At 34.7% G+C, this 17,222-nt stretch overlaps 1 protein-coding gene across 24 annotated transcripts in view; it reads right to left on the bottom strand.

The window, feature by feature from the left end:
• The window catches only part of ENTREP2 (endosomal transmembrane epsin interactor 2), a 170,358-nt gene that overhangs the window by 89,326 nt on the left and 63,810 nt on the right, over window positions 1-17,222 (bottom strand). For all 24 annotated transcript variants that reach the window (XR_016470314.1, XR_016470313.1, XR_016470312.1 and 21 more), the window contains 2 exons: window positions 16,747-16,878; window positions 4,795-4,902 (listed from right to left, as the gene is read on the bottom strand). Coding sequence is in view for 1 of the 24 variants with exons in the window: in XM_090148758.1 (XP_090004884.1) it covers window positions 4,795-4,902; window positions 16,747-16,878 (240 nt within the window). In the remaining 23 variants the exon portion in view is untranslated. The remainder of the gene's footprint in view (window positions 1-4,794; window positions 4,903-16,746; window positions 16,879-17,222) is intronic.

Below are 17,222 nucleotides of genomic sequence, written 5' to 3' on the forward strand. Positions count from 1 at the left end.
TCTTTTTTCTTTCAGGATAAGATCTTACTGGCACAATTTAGATTTCAGCATTTCAAATCAATCACTACACCCCACATCATTCCCTTTTTCAAGCTTGCATGTAATAATACTTGTGAAAATTGAGTTAGGTTGTACTGTTGCCAACAATGCTATGAAATACACTAACAAACGGGAGCAGGTGCTCAAAGAAACAGTTATTTTTCCTTTTATTATTGGTGATTGGCGAGTAGTTAGGATTTATTTTGGCTTTTGGCATACAGCAAATTTCAACATGGTTTCTGACAACAATCTCAAGGCTTCTACTTTTGTGAATACAAAAGTAAGAACTAGAGGAAACTAAAATGTAATGCAAGAAAAATAGTTTGCAATATTCCCAAGAGAGATGTCATTGAAAAAAGCATATTATTACCAGACCTGAAAAACAGGAGTCCCACCAAAGCTGCCTGCACAATACAGCTCCTCTTACTGGTATTATCATTCCCGTATTAGTTATGCAATTTCAATTATTTTTAAGAGATTGTAATTGCTATATTATGAACTGATAAGAGACAGGCAGTTCTGAGCACAGAACACTTGTCAAGCTATAATGACATGAAGGGCCTGAAGAGAAGCTTCCAACACCACCTGTTAGTACACAACAGAGTACTAACATGGATAGACACAATAACAGAATCAGAAGATAATGAAGAAATTCAAGCCCTGAATAAGAATCTTGCATATACTGGTATCACAACTCTGATATCCAAAACTGTTATGTCTTCTTTAGTCTTTTAATTGCACTGAAAGCTCCCTAGTCTGCTCAGTTTCTCTCAGAGAAACTTCAATATTTAGTAATGGAAGTTCTGGGGACACGCTTGAGGTCTCCATGTAGCAGGTGAAATTCTGACAGTCAAACAATGTCAGGACTTCGGTACTCTTCCACTGGCATTTTGTTGGCCAGGACTCCTACATGTCATGTCCCAAATGAGCTCACACATTTTAACAGCAGTTTGCCTCTTCTAGGATGTGCTTTTGAGAAGTGTAATGGATGCTAACTGCTGGAACACCATAGTTCAGATTTCAGGACTGTCAGATAGAATGCTTCATCATTTACTATGGTGACAATTAATAACACGTGCCAATCAAGATTAAAGAGAACTTTTGTAAATCCTGACATAGCTACAAAGTTTATATATAATACGAAGAGAGGAGAAACTCACAAGCAAACAAAGAAAAGCAGAAAAGCTTATTTTTAGCTGTCTGTCTCCAGATAACTGCATCAAAGATTCAGCTGCTATTTAGGACATCTAATCATATACAAAAACAGGATTTGCAGTCATATCTGCCTCTTGGACTAGGTCCTCAGGATAGCTTTTAGAGAAGAATCACATGCTGAAGCACATTTCTTACCAGGAAGCTATCACTAGCAGAAGAGTAAGATTGGCATAAATTAATGAATTATTGTATATATTAAAATCAGTATAAAAAATGAGTTTAATAATATTTAGAAGAGCACTGACTAAAAATGCCAGGTATCTTTTAAGTCCCTATTGAATTAAATACAAAGAAAAAGATGGGTGTTACTGACAGCTTACATAAAATCAGTCACATTATTACGGAATATAATGTATCATAGGACATAATAATTAAACAATTTTCCAAGGCACCTGACTTCCTATATTCATTCTCTCTATTTTTTTGTTGCCTCACTTGCATCTTGAACTTTATCTTCAAAGTAATTAGAGAGTAAGGATATGTGTGATAGATCATTCAGTTTTAAAAGTGCAGGAAAAAAATTGAAATGAAACCGTTTCTTTAAGGTTTGGAATTGGAAACACAATTATTTCTGCTCACATTTCTTAAATCCTATGGAACCTAACACCTCTGGGTACAGCCTCTAGGGCTGAAGATATAGAAACTGATGTATCTCAAACCCCAGCCCGAGAAGGGACCTGCCTAGATACCACAAGAACTAGTATTTTTTTCCTTAATACTTGAAAGCCAATATTTGTTCAGTGACATTATTTTTAAACAAAAAGTTTCAAATGTAATGAAAAATTCCATTTGTGTGCACTAATGGACAGTTTGTGTTATAGTTTTCAGGGCATTTTTACTAAAAGATCACTACATCCAGAGGTACCAATTCCCAATAAAATACTGTCAGTTTGCTTGCGTGAATCATTGCATGAACTCATTGTGTGCAAGGGTTATACAAGGATGCAAATACTCATGAATTCCTGTCGCAGATATTCATGAAACTACGTATATTATGTACAAGATCAATGTTGCTAGGCAATAAAATACACGATGCACACAGAATAGCTTGATAGCAGAGAAAAACTAGAAATTATTTCAAGACTGAATAAGCAGCAAAAATGCATCATTCTAACTGGTTAATTTCTGAGACGGATGCTAACACAGTACACAAGCCACAAAACTGATGACAGCAAGTTTAAAGGTTGTATAATCTAATGATATCTTAGGATTTTCCAGACTACATGTGTTATTGACTAAGAATTTCACTTTTACAGCTTCTCTTTCTACAGCAGAGCCCATGTAGCTCTTGAATACAGTAAGAATAGAGTAAAAGAACAAAAACATATATTCCAAATGGGGTATTATCTCCTTGTTCTGAGATCTTAAACTTTCCAGCATTATAAAACCCTGCTGATAAAAGGATTTACTAGAAAGAAAAAGCAGTAAATGAGATTTTTTGGGGGGTGTAGAAAAAGGGAATCAGAAGGACAACAGATTGAAAATAGTGAAAGAAAGAGTATTCTTCAGGTTCAGCTGGTCTAAGTCAGCGTAGCCCCAGGGAAGTTACGCTCACTTAGGCCTGGTAGGAATCTGGCTTAGCAACCTGAAAAAAAGAAAGGGAAAATCTTAAGGATAAACAAAAGACTGGGGTTTAGCTGAAAGAAATATGTATCTCTCTTCTTTTGCAGAGATGGAAGAAAATTCTCATCAACAGAGCTGTAGATGTGGGGAGGCAGAACAGACAACTGAGCAAGTAGACAGAAAGCTGGAGGCACAAAATATGGGAAGTAAAAAGAAAGTGACATAACAAAAACATTTCCTAGTGGTAAAAAGAAACTTCTATGCAAGAAATGAAGAAAGAAGTGGTGGGAAAAAAAATAATGTGCTTTTAAGGTATTCAAATATATTCTTATCGAGGTTATTCCATTTTGTGCATGCAAGTCAGATGTCCTTTAATATTATTCTTGATTCATTATCATCTACACAATTTCCTTGTTCTTATGCCACGAAAAACCACAGAATTAAGTCTAGGTTAAGGTTTCCTAAATACAAATGATTCCACTTCTGGATCACTGCTAACCTTGTCACCCTAGAAAGACAGAACTTTCCAGCTGTGGTGATCAGTTGTCTCCCTATGACCAGTGCAACGTGAAAAAGGTTACTTTATGATCAGGATCTTTACTCAAGGGCATCCTGCAGCAAACACACTGATGGGGTGGGAGTGCACAAAAAGAAAGAATACCTACAAATGGTGAAAGTTCTTTAAGATTTAAAATACAGTAAAATCAGCTGTTTGACATCCAGAAGACAGCTATTAAATAAGCACTACTTATAAGCCGCTGCAAGCACACACACTATGAACACAGAGTGCTAAATGAAAATATGCTTTTATGTCACATCGGATTTTGCTGGCCCTTTGTTATGCCCATTAACACACAAAGTAATCCCCAGCTCACAGATTGAGGATGCATTTTAACTGAGTTTGTAACCCAGTGACTGGAACACTTCTCTAGAAAGGACATCCATATCTCTAACTCACATACTTAGAACTCAAGTGAAATCCATGACAGTGAATGTATTTGTATATATTTATTCATTTAACCAGTTGGGACAGGTTATACAACTTCTCACTGCTGCACAGACTGTACCAACAAGTATCTTGTTAGGACAGTATTTTTGCCACACAGACTTTTAAAATACAAGATTTACAAATGACTAGCATTAGTTTGCATGTCTGCTGTCTCATACTAAACACAGGATTATTTCATAGATTAGTTGTTGTAGAGATGGGTTAAATAGTTTATGCGGCCTGCCAACACTAATTTAAAGTTAGTAATACTTACGATTCAACATTAAATTGAAACCTTGAGAAGAAGAGCACTTAGACGGGATAGGAGAGCTCTTTTTTTCCAAGCAAAATAAGACATCATCCTGCAATGCAGCTGACTGTGCAGAAGACTAATGATCATTTTCCCTTTTGTTTTAAACACAAATACTACTCCAGAACCGAGCATGTTTTCCTTCTGAAAACATTGTTATTGGCACAGTGCCATGAAAAATTCCACTTCTGAACTTTTAGTTCTCACACTACATAGTTCTCATACTTGAAAAACAGTATCTCAAAGCTAAGTAATTGCTCTGGGCAGTGTGAAAACTGAATACAATGAACATACAACAACAGAAAATGTAATGTGCATATATAAACCAAACATTGTTACTAACGCCAAAATTAACCAAAATTATTTACTCCCAATGGCAAATCCTGAATTTAGCTCTCTAATATAATATAGAATATATAATAATATATATAATATAGTAATATCTAATGTAATACACATCTAATGCAGCAGCTATTCATATTACATACATGTATATACTTTATTTATAGAGATGTACACAGTTAAAATACACACCTAGGTACACATATTCATGTGTCATGCAAAGACACACAAGTAGGCCTAAGTTTATAAGCAAGGAATAGGTAGAAATGTGTATATACAGACTGGGAAAACATGTTATGTTGGACAGCATTCTCTGTTGTCACTGAAACATACTCACCATTTGCAGAAGATCAGAAGAAACCATCTGCATGCAACACATTGCTGTTGCCAAAGCACAGACAATGGTGGAGATGATATTGAGAGCGCACACACTGAACAACAGGTCCTGTGAAAAGACATGCATCGGAATATCATCTCATATCTCTGGGACACAAAGACAGGAAATATTTTTAGTAATTTAATAATGAACACTGTCACTTGTTAGCAAATTTACATGGTCTCAATTAGCTGTGTAGAATTCACTCAACATGTAATACTTGCTTTAAATCAGCAAAGGAAACCCTCACAGAAACAAACATCTCTAGGGGCACAGTTTAGTGGAAGACTTGCTAGTGTTACGTGATGGTCGCACTCAATGATGTTGTGGGTCCTTTACAACACGAATGATTCTACAGTCTTCTCTTGCCCACTTAACAAAATACATTCAATATTAGAAATTTCCTCAGAAATACTTGAAGTTTTCCAGTTTTCTTGCAAAGGATAAATTGTTGCTTTCACATAGACTCCAAGTTGCAGATATCATTAGTAAAATACTAACAAACACATTTCTGGTTAAAAACAAAACCATACATGAAGAAATGCCATGACTTTCAGTATTTGAAATCAATCAGTCAAGGTTATGTGGTAAAAATACTAAGTGGGAAAATTAGCATAAAATAGAGAATTTCATTCTGTATTAGATACATTGTGCATCTGAAACAGATCAGAAAAATACAAGTACATTTTAAAGTATGGAAGAAAAGCACTGACTGTAAAAGTGCACATTGCCACATTGCTTCTTTAAAAACTATGTTTTCAACTACAACAAATACTTATATTTACTAAGTAGAATAAAAAGAATATTCTAATTAAAATTGAAATATATTTAGAGTAAAGGTATAATTAAAAAGAAAATAAAAACAACACAAACAAAAAACAAGCTAAAACAAAAACAAAAGCACCCATTTTTTTCAATCACTGTATTTTTATTTATTTTCCTTGCAGGTAAAGAGAAAGAACTCTGATTCATCAGGCAGACAACATTACAAAAACCACTAAAATCCTACTCCAGCAACTGCCTACCTGCTGTACCTGTGACAATTACAAGCTCAGTCAGTATTCAAAATAGCCAGTAAAAGTACAGCCATTTCAGGTGAAAAACAATCAAACTGTAACATATCACGAGCAAAACCCTCTGCAGAAATGCATACTGCAGAATCTAACTTGTAAAATACTTAGAGCCAACAGATTTAGCTAACCCAAATGTATAACACAATACCATTTACGCTAAATAATATGTTCTGCATCCAAGTTGTAAGTTAGGATTCAAAGCACCCTTAAGACCCTCAACAGTACCCCTGTGCCTCAGGACAGTCATCTGTTCCTAAAGGTCACAGAACTTCATCCTACTATTCCAACGTTTAACCATCTTTCCCATCAGAATATTTCCACCCAATTGTTTACAATCATTTCTCTTCTTCCACAGCTATTAAGAACAGACTATTACATACTTAAACTCCATCATCATGCTTAATGTTTTAACTCCTTTATTTTCTGACATTAACCCTTTCTTGAAATCCTAGACAGAGATTTTCTAGGCCTCTGACCACTCTCATTTGGTTCACCTTCAAGCTGGCCCACATTCTTCCTGAAATGCAGAATTCTAAACAGTGCAGTGATGACTGAGGATTTTTGCAATTGTATTTTATTGATTCATCCTTTATCCACATAATACCAGATCCTTTCCTGAAGAACTACTATCCTCCTCTTCCTGCTACTAGAAAAGGACAGAAGAATAACCACATATATATAGACATATATGTATTTAAATTGGAGAAATGCCACAATGAAAACCTCTCTCTTACTTATGTCTATTTAAGATTTGTGAGAGGATATGCTAGTTCCCATGTAAGTCCAGTAGTAAAGTTAATTAGAAACATGAAAAGGAGTGAAATGCAGAAAACAAACTGAATCTGTACAATTATTCCTTAATTACAGAAAAACACAGACTGTAAGCTAAACTGAAAGGCACTACATTAACTTGATTATAAATGCCTGCAACTTCAGAAAAACAGATATTTTGGTATTTCATTTCACCATTTCATATTTGGTTATTATTGCTATTAAATCCAAGATATCACATCACACATCCCTAGTTTCAAGTATTATATAAAAAATGCTAGTATTGGATATTAGACTAGCTAATCTGAAAATAGTATATGTGGAAAATAGACAATTGGCCAGACTCAAAATAGCATGATTTCACATGCTACTAGTGCTCTGTTCCTGTAACAGAAGGCAAACACTAGAGAATTTCAAAATCTAAAGAGAGGTAATTAATTTTTTAAAAGATTCCTAAAGTCTGTTTTAATTCAAATAGGAATCAAACCACAAACCATTCAGTAACATTCACCTCACCCTCTAACTCAACCCAAACCCCAAACATACATTATTTAGTCTTTTGACAATTTAGCTTTTTCAGGAAATTTCCTTCCTATGCCCTGTTGAACAGATAATGAGGTAATTCATAAGACGCTCATTTATTGAACAGTAATAGCAATAACTCTCTGTGGCCAAACATACTACTCAGACAGACAGTGTTGATGCTTATGCAGATCCAAGCTGCAACACAATGACAATTAAGATTTCCTTCAGGAAACATCTCTAAAAAGGCAGTAACCACAACAGAGACTAGCCTAATTCTCCACAGCACCTGCCCACAGACAGTTACAGGAGTAGGAAATCTGTATGCGTGATGGGTTTTTGTTAACTTCTGCAATATTTACGCTGATCAGAGAATACAGTGCATGAATGTGTATGGTGTGAAATATGATTCTTTGCTCTTCAGTTTCATAACAGTTAAACCAATTTTATTATCATCCAAAATTTTTCTAGGTATTTTTGATTTTTTCTACAGGCATAATATGATTCTTCTGCATGTTCATGTAATAATTAATGCTCTGACCAGTATAATGTACATGAACATGAAATTATTCTGTTGCAGTTTATGTATATGATTTCCTTGCCATGCCTTAACTCCCTAGTAAAGACACAATTCCCTTTAAGAATAGACGTAGCTGTCAGAATTGCCTGTAAGCAGATCTGGATCAGTTCAGATTAATACCCACAGGAGTTGAATGGTACTGTGAGCTCTTTATGGCCAGCTGTTTTTCTCAACTACGTCCCAAGTAAACCTCAAAAGCTGAATTTAACACTGATTTCCAAAAAAGCTGCAGTTCTGTATTTAGAACACCTTAATAATTACCAAAATAATCATGCCATTAACTAAGTATCTCTTCATTACTTTTTCTTTCCCTCTTAACAAACACTTTCTACTCACACTGGTTCTGCAAAGGATATTTGTGCATTCTCAATTTTTTTTTTTTCCACGCTATCATCCATATATTTTAAGGAAAAAACTGAACTAATGTCTTCTAAGCTTTTGTTAGTTTTACTATTTTAATACTATTCCTGTGCTACTGAAGCTCTATCTTTACTAGTGCAATTCAAATTATACATAGTTTATCTTCAGAATTTCATTATGCCAGTGATAGTACTCAGGACATCAACTGAAGTAAAATTCACTTTAAGAGAATTATAACTTAAAAAGAGACTCAGCTAGCCTATTTATCACCCACTAAGGCACTGAAGATTAATCTGGTAGATATTCTTAAATATCTATCAACTATCTTTTAAAAGTTAAATTTGCACATGCCTTCTCTTTCTTTGTTGCATTTTCTTCTATAAAATAACTAAAAACTACCTGGTTAGAACCAAAAGTAAATTAACAATCCCATAGTAAAATAGATCATTTTACTTCCATCCTACATCCCAAAAAGAAACAAATCTTTCAAACCATAGCTAGAGATAAACTTGACTATTCCTCCAATCTGAAAGTAGTCAGGTCTATTAATAGAGCCCACAGCAGTATTTCAGCCAAAAATGCCATTTTGACATTGCACATTTATTTAACTTCATTTAGAATTTTGGCAAGAAACAGAGCTGGAGCTCTCAGTCAGATCTATTATGTAGCAATATATCACAGAACTATTTACGTTTGGGAAGGCTGAATGGAAACAGAAGAGAGATTCCTCATACCCTTGCTCTTGTTTTCATGCAGTAGTACTGTTTATGCTGAAATATCTCCCCCTCTCTGGGTTTATGTCTACTTGCTAGACTGGAATGTTATGGAATGTGTTATTGTTGGTTTGTAGAAAATTTGATTTTTCCAAGCTGGTTGTAATAAAGGATTTACTCTGTTCCAAAATTTAACCATTATCAGTATTATTTTACTGATGCCATAACTACAAAATCTTCACGTGTTTCTATGCAGCTTAGCTACAGGGAAAGTTTATACACATCAGAATCAATCACAAGTTAGGTTTTCTGGTGCTTTGAGGTACACAAGCAGGTATTGCTGGCTACACAAATTGGAAGGTCTATTACATAGAACCCAATCACACTACAAATAGAGCTCCAGTAAAGTGACAGCTTAATATTTTGCAGCATCATTCTTTTAACATCCTTAACCATGGGCCGGTAAAAAGATCTGACGCCTTTTTTTGAAAACTGTACTTTGTCTTCAACATTCAAAATATATTTACTTTTCTTTAATGCAATTGCTTTTAGACCTTAGCTGACAAATGCAAGCTGCCTTAGCTTTGATTTTTACAAGTATGATTTACAGACTACATTGCTTACTACATTTCCACACAAGAAAATATGAAAATAACAATGTTGCTATCTCATAAACCTCTGGAAACTCTTAAATTTACAGGAAATACACTAGAAGTCAACTTTAAAATACATTTTCCTTTATGCTTTATATAATAATCTCTAGTAAATTTGATCTTATCTGTTGAAAAGAGAGCTAAAGAACTGTGAGACATCCAAAAACAGGTACCCATCAAATTTTCCCAAAAGGCTGCACAAGCCCTGACCTTAAATTTTGTTATTAGAGCATATATTTTCATTTATTCACACTGAAAATAAACATAATTCATTGGAAACTTCTGTCAAGGCCTTCTGTGTCTCACTTAGTACCAGCGGAGCAGGGGAGCTTTCTGTTACCTCAGTGCAACATGTGAGTCAAGTTATCTCACATTCACTACTGGAGGAGAACAGAACAACCTATTTTCACATTGAAGCTGTTCAGGTCTAAGCAAAAAATTGAATCAGCAGTGAGTCACATCCATAATTTATTTGTGAGGTATTATATCCCTGTTTAAAGGTATTTGGGGGCTTTTAAGAGAGGTATTCACACCAGTAAGAATCAGATATCTTACATTTTTCATAGGCCTCTGGATACCCTCAGTTGTAGTCTCAAATATCCAAGGGATCTTAACCACGTTACGTCAGTGAGCTCAGATCACACAAAAAACAGTTAAGAAACTTCAGTGCCTCAGAGGCTGTCGACCCTTTTCCCCTTCCCTTTAACCACATAAAGGCACATTAAACCTTGAGATACTGTTACCATATCTTCACCCATTTCCTCATACCCTTTTCCATCACCAGTTTACAAGTGACTGCTAAGAAGAAACTGCAGGGATTTTTTGTGATTAGTGAGTGACTGAAGGCAAGGGAAGATACACCTGCAGAAGTGATTGCCTCTCAAAATATTATCAATATGAAGATTACCAGTAGGTAATGATTAAACTACAAAAATATGAAATAAAAACAAGTTACAGTCAGCAGGGCTACAAGTCATCTACTTCCTATTGTATTCTAAGGCAGTAAGCCTACGGAACACCTTTAAAAAGGAGTTACATTACAACACCTGAATATGTTTTAAAAACTGAATTGTGTATCAGAATACTTTTGAATATATGGTAGTCCAAAGATATCATTTTATGATATACCCTAATGTGAATATCGTAAGAGAAAGTATACACAGTAAAATACTGAAAAAGCAATTTGCTTTGACAACTCATTTTCTCATTTTCTAAGTGCTGGACAATAGTGTGGTATCATAGTATTAAACTGGAACGGGAGAAAAAAATGGTGATTGCTTTATCACTTTGATAATTAAATTGTAGAAATTATTATTTAACAAAGCAATCTAGAACAGATGCTAACACACACAATTACCTGACAGTAGCAAAGAAAATCTCTTGCTTAAGACAGAATTCAAAACGAAAAAATACAATAATTCAGTGAACTTCACATTAATAATGGGAAAGGTGGAGAAATGGAGTCCTTTATCATCAAAGAACACTCATGGAAAGTGCATTCCCCTTTCTGAAATTTTCTCCTTTAAAACGTAAATTGTTCATCCCAAGTAAAACTAGAATGCTATCAATTTGCTGCAATGGAGAAGTATTTTCGCATCTTAGAAAGCAAAGTTATAGCTGAATTTCTCTCTACTAAATACTGGATGCCTTCCAGAAGATATATTAATCAATCACAGCTGCAAACAGGCTGCAGTACATGTAATAATACATGTATTCAACATTTAGAGCAAAATGTCAAGGTAATTTTAGGCCTGGAAGGGAAATACTACATGACAAACAGCAATCCGAATACTAAAATGGTCAGCAAGGTAAATTCTCAAACAACTTTGCTACCATATATAAAATAACTCCAAACACAACAGCAAGAACAAACTCAATACTCAAAAGCAGTAAGATGAGTTAATCTTTTGAATGGGAGTGTTCCACCTTAACAACATACGCTTTATTTAACAAATGCATAATACACCAGGTCATAAAAGAGAACGTTCCCCTGAAACTTTGGTATTCCAATTACCCAGCACAAACCATTGTTTAGTAAAAACTTGCCATGAAGTCAAGTTATGTCAATTGCACCAAAGGACTTCAGTGTAAGCACAATAAAGTCATGTGCTTCAGCATAATTGTTGTTTGGAATAACAACTTATCACCTTACTTAATCTGTCTCCTTCTAAGAAACTATTGCAGGGGCTCCATAATTCTTCTGTATACCCACAGAATACAGAATAGAAACCAGGCAAATGAAAATACATGAAACAAGAACCTCTGGATAGCTTCACAACAACTCAAATATGGTCTTCGCTAAATATTCAATCTCTCCCTTGCCTCTTCTTATCATAGTGATGAATTGTACTTTCAATTACATGCACTGTTATCAAACCAGAGAATTTAACATTAAAAAATACTAAGATATCACAGAGATGAAGCACTATTATTACTAAGTACTTGTTTTTTCCCAACTATTATGGAAAGTTATCCACCTGTGCTGAGTACAAAGAATTGAGATCATGCATTCAAAACTGTTTTGCTGTAGAAGATACCAAAATATAGATCAAGGCTTTTCGTCTCCAATTTTCTCTCTGTGTGTTTATTTACAAGATTTAAGATAGTTTTATTTTTTGTGAACTGAGTTACTTATGCACATATAACCAAAAAAAAAGTTACATAACACAAAGACAGTACTTTCTATGAGTTCTAACCTTTACAACACCATTGAAGTTGCAAGTTTCTATCGAACTTGAACCCATTTTGCTGGTTGAAGATTGTTTTCCTGGGGAAATAGGTTGGTATTTCTGGAGGCTCTTCAGTTCTGTGAACTTCTGAGAGCTCAGTCAATAATCAATAAAAGGAGTAAAATAAGCTTGCTGATGTGTAAAAAGGACACTATGTAACCAGTAGCCCTGAACTCATAGATTTTTAACTCTGATCAAGGGCTAAAGCCAGCTTCACTTTCTGTGAAGATGATTTTTTTTCTCCTTGATTGACTTCAATTATGGTACTTCATTTTTAATACCATGTTAACCTGAAAATAGATGATGGGCAATAAAGTTTTTTTCACCCATTAAACAAATCTCTCTGTGCTTCTCTTAGTTGTGAATTTGATGAAAACATTCCCTTTAAGTCAAAACATAACTTCAGTTTTTCTAACTGGTTATGTCTGAAAAAGAGCAGGAAAAACAACTGCTCTAAGGCTAGGAAGACAATACAGAAAAATACAAGTTTCATATGCACATCAAACTGTATGTGGAGAAATGGCCAGCGCTTCATAAGATAGAATTATGGAATGAAGGTACAATTTAATGTACTATTTTACATAAGCCTAAAATATTTACTATATTTTGAAAGAAACAGTGCAATTACTTAAGAAAAGTAAACTCTAAAAGATCATCACTGCTTGGATGCATGCTTGAAATCCTTCATCAACTGAGGTACCTATGTTAAATGTAGTACTGGTGATACATTATTAAGATACTCTTGAAATACTGAAGCTCCATAAATTAATTAGACAAGCACACAATTAAACGGATTTCAGTCACTGAAAAAAGGCAGTGTCACAGTTATGAGAGAAGTTCCTAACAATATTCATTCATTTTTATAAACTAGGAACAGAAATAAACAAGAAGGAAAAGAATGAGTAGATTGTGTCTGTTACACAATTGTTTTTCAGAACTTCTGAATACTTTAGCTCAACTATTGAGCACAAAAGCCCACACCTGAAGTGCTTCATTTTTAATGGTGGCCAGTATGTTTCAGTTACCTGCTACAGAACTTTGAATAACTCCAGCATTTTAAAATCTTATCTCAAAAGTTATTTTTTTCCACTGAGCTTCATCCAAATTCAAACATATTATAAAGTCTTTTTGAAAAGTAATTTTGCTTTGTATTTGGTTGTAGAGGAAATCAGAGGAGCATCAAAGAAGATAAGTCTGTTCTCCTAACTAAAAAACATTTAAGGAGTCATCCTGTAATGAAAGTGAAACCATGTTGTTCTAAATGGAAAAAAACATGGTTAAACTTGGTCATCAGAAAACACAGTAAAATAAATTCTGCTCCAAAGGAGACTAAAGGCAAGATCTGCATGGAAAACTGCAAGAAACCTGTTACAGAAATCCCTAATAAGATTCTACTGAATGGAATCAGAACTGAAGAACACTTTTATTACTTAATGTTGTACTTTAATTTCAGAGGTTCTGAAACAATTATTTGTGCTGAAAATACAGAAGGAAATAGTTTTTACTTAGCTTATATAGCCACAAAACCACTCTACAAATGCACTTAAGTAAAATAGGAAGCAAATATTTCTATATATTCATAATTTAGCATGCATAATTGCAAATATTCTGGACTACATAAGCTGTTAAGGTAATTTAAAAATCCCACTAAATAATTTCTAAACCAAAGCCACATAACATTATGCTCTTACATGCAAACAACATACATTAGTAATACACTGGAAAATAATTCCATACTCTATGCCTATATTCATCCTCTCAGAGAATCATAGGGTGGCCCGGGTTGAAAAGGACCACAATGATCAGCTGGTTCCAGCCCCCTGCTATGTGCAGGGCTGCCAACCAGCAGCCCAGGCTGCCCAGAGCCACATCCAGCCTGGCCTTGAATGCCTCCAGGGATGGGGCATCCACAGCCTCCTTGGGCAACCTGTTCCAGTGCCTCACCACCCTCTGTGTAAAAAACTTCCTCCTAATATCTAACCTAAACCGCCCGTCTCAGTTTAAAACCATTCCCCCTTGTCCTATCACTGTTCCACCCTTGTAAACAGATGTTCCCCCTCCTGTTCATATGCTCCTTTCAAGTATTGGAAGTCCTCTCAAAGCAAAAGCTCAAGATGATAAGATTTGTTGCATGCATGTTTTCAATATTTCCGGGATATTTTGAGTTCAGAAGGAAATGCTTTCCACAGATGAAGACTGTTGGAAAATTAATTCCCTGTACTAAAAAGCTGGCTTCTAGTTTCAGCCTGAAATTTGAAGTCAAGTGATTGCTACTTAATAAAATCACATTCAATAGAACAGTACTATGTAATTAAGTTAAAAGAACAACTCAGTTCCACAAAATTTGCCTACAAACCAACAGACATTCGTTGCAGAATAATATGTCAGCACACTATGCCTATTTAATTGTAACACTGTCAAAAAAGAATAACCACCAAACGTATCTCATTCATATCTATCTCATCTTGAAATAGATTCAGGACTATCCGAGGTAGAATCAGCAGTGTAACCCAGAGATGACACCAGATTTACAATTACGGCTGTGCGTGCTTGTTTATATGTCTGCACACGTGTATGTGTACAGGAGATTTAAGCTCCTGCATTTTTTTCTGGTTTTATTTGAATAAAGTCAGCTTGCACAGACAGATCAGATAACAGAGAGACAGTCAAGAAAGCCTTACTGGGAACAAGATCAGACAGGTGATATGCATGCCATTGTTCTGTTTACAATGGAGCTCCTGTAGTTACCATCATCAAAAAGAACAGGTTACACAGCAGAAAGATGAGATTTCCCCAAAGTCTCAATAAAGAAATGGAGAATGGAACTTGAGCAACATCATTCATAAAGATTTATAACCTTAACTTTGGTATTCTACATTTTCTCTCCCCCTGATGCCCTAAACAATGAGCAGAAATGATCTTCTAGTAAAAAATGTGTTCTCCCAAAATCACATCATACTTGTTAATTGAAATTACAGTAAAAGTAAGCTTTTTCTCAGTCAGCTATTTAAGAAACATGCTGTAATCTTTTTTTTTTTTTTTTTTTCTTTTGTTGCATGATAGTAGGCTCCTAATCCTTAAATTTGTCAGGAATACAGAACTCTCAAAGTAAACAAATGCAGAATTAAAAATGGAGGATTTAAGAAACATTATTATCATCTTCTCTTAACTGAAAATATCTGATGATAATTAATGCTGCATTAAGTTTATCACAGGAACTCCTGATTTTAATTCAGTCCTCTGCTGATGGAAGCAGAAATGTCACCAATTTCTCTTTGTAAGTGATTGAGGTATGTTTTTACAAGAAATTACATTTTGTGCATCTGTTCTTATTGCTGTAGTTGTTAGAAACCTTGTCCTGATTTCCAGTAAATGCAGGTCATATACACTTCATATGCTGACAATGTCCTCTAAGATTCAGTTATTTTCTCTCCATTGTTGAAGTTTACTTTACAGACATACATACAGCAGTAATCATATATTTCCTCCACTTTTATAAGATCAACTAGTAAGATTTTTCTGTATAGACTCATATTTTTCCATCTGTTAAACACTGAACACTGCATTTCCTTCATATTAAAGTACCACAGCACTGAATAGAGTCCTGAATTTAGCATTCCAAATCATAGTTAACATTGTTGGTCAGATGCAGTATTAAGTATTTACTTCTTTGTCACTCACAAGATTTCTGCTCCTCAACAGGATTTTGCTCCCATTTTTTCCCCCATCATCCTCATTAAAACATGATGTACAAATTTTTACTTTGGTGCAAACCAGATTTTTAATTTCTATCTAATCCTCACCACTCAGCAGTCCTTTTTCTTGTCTATCTTTCTTAACATAGCTGAAGAATATTTAGCTGCTTATTACAGTTCCTTTTGCAGGACTTACACCTGTCTTGAACATTAAAATACTGCTTCAAATATAAACACAATTTTGAATTTCCAGGCCTCAATCTACAGCCTAATTCCTAAACTTCTTTACCTGGGTCATTTCAACACAAAACACAGTATGAGTTAAGATTCTAATAACACTGGACAGTAGTTTATAAGCATGCACACTCACAAAAACACTTGCCATTCTCTGCCGAAGTAACATAACTTGAAATACATTTTACTAATTCTTGGTATTTTCTTGCAGTCTATCACATCACTGAACAACACCAACCAGCACTTTCCAACTAGAAACAACCAGAAAGTGTCTGTCTTTGTATCTTCCAGTCTTAGCTACAAGCAAGCATGGCCTCTGGTTTAGTAAAGTCTATGAAAACAGGTACGTATGCAAATCAGAGATACTGAATGCACAACATAAATCTGAAACACAAAATATTAAGTATTAAATTCCACTGGATTAAGGTTTTTTGTTCTTCTTTTTCCCTTGTTTGTTTTCAGGAGTAAGTATACAAACATTGATAACACCACCAGCTACTTCTCCTTTCATCACACACTTTTGTCTTGCAACAAACTTACTACTTAAAATTGAAATTAACTGCTAATCCTTCTCAAAACGCACCTTTAGGGTCAACCTCACAGCATTACATTCCCGCAGAGGGTTCAGTTTCAGCATTTCTCCAAGGTTACTGCAACCTGACGTTTGATGCTGCATTTCACAGCAAACACAGACACCATCACTGTCAAATTTAATCTGAGGAGGGAAAAAAAAAAGTCAGAGAAAATGCCAGTAAATAGAAGAACACTTCCCAACAATTTTATTTACACTTATTGTGACAGCAATGACTACCAAATGTAAAATGCAAACCTCTATTTCATTGTTTATAATAATTCCCCTAAAATAGAATGTCATTCATTGGCTAACAAAAGCTATAAAAAACAGGTGAAATACAAGAAGTACACAATACTAAAGAACAGTGACTGCTGAAAAGGTTTGCTTTGCAGAGGCAGATGAAACCACAGTTCAACTCAAAAGAATACACATGAAATCATATGCAGTGGAGAAAGATTAACAAAAGAAAAAAGAAAAAAAAAATC

Source organism: Phasianus colchicus, chromosome 12 (assembly GCF_987193195.1).
Source record: "Phasianus colchicus chromosome 12, bPhaCol1.hap1.1, whole genome shotgun sequence".
NCBI classification, from domain to species: domain Eukaryota; kingdom Metazoa; phylum Chordata; class Aves; order Galliformes; family Phasianidae; genus Phasianus; species Phasianus colchicus.